The 8223-nt window shown below is 42.3% G+C and overlaps 1 protein-coding gene across 4 annotated transcripts; it reads right to left on the bottom strand.

Moving 5' to 3' along the window:
- Positions 1-987: 987 nt before the first annotated feature.
- LOC111255168 (uncharacterized) lies at positions 988-7130 on the bottom strand. Of its 4 annotated transcripts, XM_086976437.1 has the most exons (4): positions 6688-7129; positions 3206-3425; positions 2754-3004; positions 988-2657 (listed from the first exon to the last, which is right to left on the bottom strand). In XM_086976437.1, exons 3-4 carry the CDS (start codon positions 2979-2981, stop codon positions 1476-1478), a joined length of 1410 nt encoding a protein of 469 aa, XP_086832563.1. In that variant the 5' UTR covers positions 2982-3004; positions 3206-3425; positions 6688-7129; the 3' UTR covers positions 988-1475. The 4 variants fall into 4 exon arrangements, with proteins under 4 accessions (XP_086832563.1, XP_086832564.1, XP_022672574.1 ...); XM_086976438.1 differs by lacking the exon at positions 3206-3425 and having other exon boundaries at positions 6739-7130; XM_022816839.2 differs by having other exon boundaries at positions 2754-3425; positions 6739-7129.
- Between the last annotated feature and the right edge of the window lie 1093 nt (positions 7131-8223).

The raw sequence follows: 8223 nt of genomic DNA, 5'->3' as shown, positions 1-8223 counted from the left end.
CAGAAGCAAGAACGCTGGGCTGTTAGTTGTCAACTGGGTTATGCTGTTAACAAAACAGGGTCAAATTCCGCAGGCTCTCGTGATAATAAATGTTCATGTCCTTAACAAGCTCACACATGGCCTGGCATACTACTCATTATCAAACACCCTTCTCGTCAGATTTTTGCTGAGACTTAGCCGTCTAGCTCAATTACAGTCGACTTGAATCAGACAAGTCCTAATGCCTGAGATGGATAATATGACCCACTTTTGCTACAAGGATCTGCTTGCGCATGAGGGGCCGTTTTGTGATTAAGACCAATGTTTTGTGACCAATAACTACATCGAAACCGAGCGGATGTAGGAGCTGTCCCACTGTTTCCTGCTGCGCTAGTGCCTATACGGAGCCGAATGGTCAGTTGCTGCTGCTGCTGCTGTAAAACATGTATCGTATCAAAAGATTGGTGATCATAAGCCTCATCTAAATCAGCTGAATTCTAGCGAACGGACGCTCATGTCTGCTCTAACCTTCAACAATGTCGCATAAACACTTCTCGTTTTCTGCGAGTATTTCTTCACTATGCACTCCGGCCAAACTATTCGTTTTATAAAAGGAGTCGACTTTTTGTGCCTTTTACTTATTAAGCATATATATATATGCGCGACGTCCCATTGGAGATGCTTACGTCACGTTCTGCCGGCCTTTAAGGCCACTACAGCCTGTGTCCAAGAAGATGAATGACCGCACTTCTCATTGGTAATAAATATATACGATGATATTTACAAATACTTTCCACAGCTATGAATTTGACAGCTGACAGGTCCGATATACATAAACGATTTAATAGTATATAACGTTATGTGGATTTCATTGACACATGGCTCCGTATATATATCGCTTGGCTAAACAAAGGAGAGTAATATCTGAATTCAGTTAAGGTATAACTAATTCAATAGGTGCTGTAAGTGCAAGTATGGAATCGGTTGTAACAAACAGGATACAAACAGTACAACTGAGAAATCTGTTCTATTTATTCTCTAGTTCTAAATTATGTTAAAAACAAATTAACAACGTCTCAGATCTTAAAAGTTAGCAACTGATACCATGTCCACAGATCACGCCAAAAACCACTATCTGGTAATGCTCGTATCACCATTGGTATTAGTATTAAAGACCCTCGATAGACGCTTGGCTGCTAGACCCTGCTACTGTTCAGGAAGCTGCGTCTACAAGAAGTTACCGTGACATTTTCTCGAACGTATTTCTAACACTGCTGGAATCACTGCCGATAACAACCTGTTCGGTTGCATGTGAACCAAATGTATACTAACTGAAAGCTTCTCGAAGAGCTGACGCTTTGATGAATCACAATTAGAGATATAATGATTAATATAATATATTATCTATAAATGCATGGAGCGCTACTAAAAGACTTGTAAGACAGACCGATACACATCCTGCTCGACTGCACCGATGCTAATTTCTCCTTAGACCGTTAGTCCAGCCATGAAGCCGCTATGTAGGTACTTAGTACATCGCCCTGCTGTTTCATTTTCTTCAGTTGTTCAGTGAGTTTTAGCTCATTGAGGAAGGTGCAAAGAGCCGCACGTTGTTCCGGCGTGGCAACGATACGCGAGATGTTCACCAAGAACCTCATCAGAATTTGTCCTGCGGCGTCGGCAATACTGGATCTTTGGTAGTATATTATTGAGTCTGCGAGTCCTGGTAATATATCTTGCTGGAAGCGTAGCGCTGTCGGATAGTCGCTACAAGTGCAACTAAGGTCGTTGATGGCAATGGCCGCCTCGTTTTGAACATTTAGATCTTCGGTTTGAAAGGTCTTTACGATAAGCGCTACCCAGCCTCGATCGAGGACGATCTGGAGCCTTTCTGTATTACCGGCCACAATGTACCTGAATATACGAGTGGCCAGCACGATGGCGTCGGCTGGAAGCTTAAGATGGTCGTTTAGTACAAGCAGTCGCCTAAGTGCTGATAAGGCATCGTGATCAATAGCCGCTTGACTCTGAAAGACAGCTATCGCCTCAAGAACATAGAGGGCGCCGAGGAGGGTGCCATATCTGTTATCTTTCAGTGTGTTGACTATTGCCACCAGCCTATCGACAACGCGCAACTTCTTTAATTGGCTAATTGTAATCACACCCGTAAATATTAGCTTTCTAAGTAGTAGGCAAGCGTCATACATTACAGTGTTGTACGGATCCATTAGCAGTTGTTGAATCTCTGCTAGACACACCGTTGACAATGCCAGCGAAGACGAATGACCATTGGCAAGAAGGTTCGATATGCACAAAAATACCTTTGACTTAAACGTGATATCTTCGGAAACATCTCGACCTATCAGGCAAATGAGCTGCTGCACGATACCCAGTTCAATGACCACTTCACGGTACGTTCTGTTGTCTGTGACGGTCTTCAGTGCCCAAACCGCGTTACTAGCTACTTTCCTGCTGTCGGATGCTAAAAGTTTAATAAAAATAGGACACGCCTTGGCGTCCACAACGCGCTTCTTGCCCTCATTGCTGGCCTGCATTACTACAGTTAGGAGCTTAAGAATTCGACACTGAACCTCTACACGGTGGTCCGTTTCGAGGCAGTCCACAAGTTGAGGAATTACGTCGAACGCTGTCAAGTCGTCGAGTGCACCACGATGACCCTGGCAAAGCGAAACATTAGATTAGACGCTTAAATAAGTAAGTTCACAGCCGCTGGTTAGCGAGCGAATCGATCGAACCTCGAAAAATCTGATTACCTTCTTCTGGAAGCAACATGGTTGACTTAGCGCTCTTGACCTTCCGTCTTCACCAAAATCACCAGTTGTATGTTCAGCTTCAGTATGGGTATCTAGCAGCAGAGTTCGTGATGCGGGCCGGCCATGGCCCATTGCACTAGAGTTTCGATTAGAGTAACTAATACAGTTCAGGGAATCAGCTGTTTTCCCGCCGGCATGGTGCAGGGAGTAGATGGCAGAGTTCCCCATCGTTCTCAGTCGTCATGCGATATCTGTAGCTCGCAAAATACGATCCTTATTGCCATCTTATACTCATGCACACACTTTAGGGAATGAGCACGAAAAATTTGCTGGGAACAACAACAACAGTAACTAATCAGCACATCGGTTATATATCTGCTATTGCTATAAAATCACAGCCTGGCATTTTGTTAGCAGATTTGAAGCTACACTGACACTCGGTATTAACTGACCCGCTCTTCATTGTTGTGCCACACCATACAGACACCGAACTTCGATTGATAACGCTACGTGACTTTTATACTTCGCTTCCGAACGTGTACTTGTTGTTTTTGAATCTTGCCTGCAGTTTGTTGTGTAAACGTCAGCTTCTATCCGACTGCTCTTGCCGCTGAATTTGTATGTAACACAATCTTGTGTATAAGTTCACGCTAGTGCCACGTTTATGTTCACCTAAAAGATATCAGCTTGGGTTAAGCTATCTAGCCAGGGTGTGCATATATATATATATATATATATATATATATATATATATATATATATATCATATTATTGAATGTTCCATGAAAGTATCAAATACAAATAGGACGATGCACACACAAATGTGTCTATATGAGTGAAATTTAATGTTGATTGTCGGTGGTCGTATAATTATAATACACGATATTTAGAAGAAAGCAAAAAGGTAAAGCTTCGAGAAAATAGTGCGTGAGCTGGTTTTGGTTGTAGCCAGATCAAATCCAACCGTCGGCCTCGAGACCGGCAGTCTACATTAAGTGTCCATACATCATTCGCTTGTAGCCGTGTGCGTGCGTCAGCGTCTTAATTTCAGCTCCATCGAAAAAAAAAAAAAACAATGGCTCCATTAAAGTGAATTATAATAGTTTTGTAGGTTAATAGGTTTGGATCGCGTACCTAGTAACATTTTTTGATCGTAAACCAGATCGCTCTTTCTGTATTATACCTGAACTACGTCTATATTATTGAGCCGCTCGTACCAGTTAAAAAGCTCGAGTTCAGTTCTACTTAATGTAACGTTTAATAGGTGAATTCCTGTTTCCTTTACACGTTCCTTCGGGCTATACTATTCTATTGCGAGTTCTATTGCGTTGAGGGGAAGTGCGCGCGCTAAATTTGTGAACCTCCTTTTCGCAGTTAGCTTGAATAGTATCCATCTGATCTAATATTGAACAACGCCTTTCCTAAGGTCCAAACGCTTGACACGATACGCTAAACCACTCAAAAGTGTCTTGCCTAGAAGGATCGCTAGCACAAGGACGGAGTAGTTAAACAACATAAAAGCAGGCATAGAAGTGCAATATTATTGAATAGGTAATCATTATGTCTGAGAGTATACTTGTGCCCTTACGCCGAACGGGAGCCATAACGCTTCTACGTGTGTGCAGTAGTTGTTACTTGAGTCGAGGGAATGTTAGGCAACAGGGCGATATCGCGTACATTCAACCATCCAAGTATAAAGCGCCTTTTTCTTTTATCATTTTGTGATACTGTCCCAGTTTTTCTAATGATTTTGGGTTAAGACGATCTATATATTTGCACATAAATGAATATCAAAGTGTATATACGTGGGGAAAAACGTACACACCAGTTGAAACTTTTGTCGGTTTATCGGTCGTTTGTCAAATCCTTACCTCTTCGTCTCACGAGCTCCTTTGGGCGTTTGGAAAACTGAAATATGGCAAGGTGCTGTCCACGAGTGAACCGTTTCTCCCCATCTTTTTTTAGACTGGCCTTGCTTTTGGTGTAGGCAGATGCACAGCTGAACCTATACAGACTGTCATTGGACCGAAGTGGCAACGTTGGCTGTATCCAAAGTTTCATGGTCACGACGATTGGGTCGCCGATTTTAAAATAGGAGACAAATGATTTCCGCCACTATGCTAATACAAACGGATAGACAATCGGTACCATCCGTAAAAACGGCATCGAAAATAAGAAGTATTTCGCACAAAAGGTACATTCTAAGCTAACGTGCTTGTTAGACTAGATAACTAACTAACATCTTTTCTTCGTGACTGGTCGTGCTAATACGGGTCCCTCTTCTGTCATTGTTCGCTAGTGCCACTTTTTAGATGCTCTTTCTATTGACCTATTGCAACAGCGTTTTACTTTCGTCCTACTTATATTACAAATAAGATAATACGGGAGCTATTCCACCCTCGCAGTAAAGCATCCCCTTACATGTTGCAGCTGAAACAGACGATCATTGACAGATCAACTTCACCCATTTATGATTTTTGTATAAAGCGTTCTGTCAAATAGGTTCTGGTGCCGTTTCTCCCTGACAATCTAATCGATACGATGAACCATTGAGCAAAGCAAATGAACACCCATTGGTCCCGACGTCTGTGTCCTCCCAGCTAGATTTTGCGAAATTTCCACAGAGTATGAGTATTTTTACTTTTTGACTCGTTGGCTTATTTCGTTCTAGGCAGATTGATTCTTGGATGCGGTCCGTTTTACCTCACCTGACTTCAACAATTATGAGAGCCATCTTTCACTGTGTACATTTTTCTCACAGTATCACGGTCAGTGAGCTAATTCCTGAAACGCAGCTCGCCGTTATTCTAATAGAAAACAATCTAGATTAGCCAAAATAGGCTCTGCTCGCAAATGCGAACGACAACCGTAAACAGACTGATGGATAACGAAGCGCATCCATCGACAATGGAACAAGGCCGCACAACTGCGAAATGCGGCGGAAATGAAAGAGGGACGCCAATTCCCTTCCTTAGTTGAAGCATCACTGAACCGTTCCTCTAACCTTGTCAACCGTTCGTTCTCGAATAATATTGTTCACATTTTCCTATTCAGTGTCTTCACAGGGCCAGTGATAGGATCAATTCGATGTCTAGCATCTAAATGTAAAAACAGCAAAGAAGGGTGCGAACAAACACAATGAAGAGTTGTCTGAAAAAATAGCTGTTTGCTACTTTGTACTGCATGTCATAATCCAAACAGTCAGTTACCTGAAAAGGACAATATTAAAGTAGCTCTTCTGATAGCATCGCATGGATGTTTTTTGCATTCATGTAATATCGCTCATGATAAACACTGATAAGGAATAAATGCGTACGGCGCTTGAAAAATCATTGCCGGCCGGCCGACCGACCGACCGATCGGTCAGCCCATTTTGAACCTGTATGATCTGCCCGTATCCGGATAGGTCTGTGTTCCTCAGCAATAGGCGCATGGCTAGACAGTTCACGGCTAATCCAATCGATGGCACAGGCCACAAGAGTTACTAGAATCTATTATCGATTTTTGCCTCAAGTGCACTATGGAACAGCAGCACAAGCAGCTACGAAAGATAGCCCTCCATGCTTAGCGAATAATTTTTATTGGCCATCTCGAATATTGAAAGCTTCGACCACTACGCTTGTCTGGTTTACAAAGTCAAAATACCATTCATAGTATATTATTCAGAAAGTAAGATGCATACAATACGAATTTTAACACGCACCCGCATAACAAACACGTAAACGGCTAACGCCAAGGAGCTAGATAAATATTCAATCCACAATGTAATAGGCAAGCAAGTTATGAATAGACGCTAAGAAGCTTTTTACCTTCGTCGCATGCAGCTGGCTCGGACCCAAGCAAAGTTCCTCGACAAAACGACTTACCTAAGCGCTATTCAATCAGATGTGTTGGGTGGTAGGATATTTTCATACTAGTTGCGTGCCATAAGTACCTGATTATAGTCTTCCACAGCCGTAATGGTACCGGCATGGCAAGGACTCACCATAGCATGCGTGATGAGTCTGCTGTAAAGGATTCCTAACAGCCAATATTTGTACTAGCAACTGATTGACTAATTTCATTATGACGGTACACATTGCACTATAGTTTGACCAGTGGCCTCGACATCGCACAATGCACACGAAGGCCACGAATTGTGATCGAGTCCAGTTTGGCCCTTCCAAGCGTATAATAGCCTGAGACGATATTGCTGCTAACAGAGGTAAGATCGTGTGTACTTTCTTTATAATCATAACAAAACCACTCAACGTTGTCTATTAGAATCGAAAGATTTGCTGATCGGTTGCAGAAACACTCGATGGCCAGTGATATGAAACAATGCGAAGCACAGGACCGATGAGCGTGTTCATATGACACAATGTGCTGCGTTCTGGTTGGGCAGCCCAATATTGAAATGTAGTCAACATCGTGGCTTTCTAATGCTGTAAAATATGTCCAACTTTTACGAGGGTACAAATTGGAGGTGGCAATCTTACACAGCGCAGTTGGCCTTTTGAAAATAGTTCGTTGATTTATTGGCTGCTTAGATACAATGATAATGCTGACAGCTCGTTCCAAACTTGACGTTTTTACAATATTTCGATTAAATGTGTAGAAGCTACATTGCTTAGCATAGCCTGGTAGACAGTATTTGCACCTAGTATAGACCTATGTATACACTTGATCGACGTCAGCTTAGTGCTGCCGCTGCTAATTCAATGAACTCCGACCAACAAGAAGCTCAGACATAACCACGTCGGCCTATGGACAGCACACTCAGAGCATGACTATTGGCCTGAAACTCATTTTTACCCACACTAGGTCCATTCTCTGAATCGAGACAAAAAGATAGCGGCCGTTTTTTCGCTAGATTTTTGCAAGAACGAAAATAAATATTTTCTCTCGTCAAAGAAGGACGGGAACCTGATGTTTCTCTCTTAAGAGAATCGAGAAGAAAACGAAATTAACCAAATAGCTTTATTGTCCTTAGCGAGCACCTGTCGGACACACGAAAGCGAGTTTTTTCCTCAGGGCCTTATCCTACGCAAGGAAATTGAATAATGCCTGCCCTCTTATCAAAGCACTGCTTCCCGCCATAATTGTAGGTTTGTTTACATCGTCCCCTTTTTTTTCTTTTTCATTTCTGTCATGGGACCGAAATTTGCGCGTTGCAGGGCAATTCTTGCAGATTTTTTTAACAAAATCTTCACCTGGCTGTTAATACGTGCAGCAGAACGAAAAACTTGGTATTGAGATAACCAACTTCGAAAAAATGAACGAGTATAAGGATATCACTTAGTGCTAACATTTTACGTGTCGTAGTGTAGAAAATAACCACGATGAAGCGGAGATTGTTTTTTTCGTCCGGTGCGCTCATACGAGACGTCTATTAGCTATTACAATGGAAGCACATGCACATTTCAAAACTATTCGGTCGCACTGATGTCGTCTGTTAAATGGATCTTTAGGACCAACACAGTTCTTTCTA

This window comes from Varroa destructor, unplaced genomic scaffold, assembly GCF_002443255.2.
Source record: "Varroa destructor unplaced genomic scaffold, Vdes_3.0 BEIS01000859.1, whole genome shotgun sequence".
Classification (NCBI taxonomy): Eukaryota; Metazoa; Arthropoda; class Arachnida; order Mesostigmata; family Varroidae; genus Varroa; species Varroa destructor.
Note: the sequence above shows the minus strand (reverse complement) of the source record. Positions and strands in the feature narration are given on the sequence as shown.

Bases quoted from the DNA above. Each gene is read 5' to 3' on its own strand.
- LOC111255168 (XM_086976438.1), bottom strand. From the start codon at position 2,981: ATGGGGAACTCTGCCATCTACTCCCTGCACCATGCCGGCGGGAAAACA. The intron at 2,658-2,753 runs GTAATCAGATTT...TCGCTTTGCCAG, and splicing joins CATGTTGCTTCCAGAAGAAG to GGTCATCGTGGTGCACTCGA.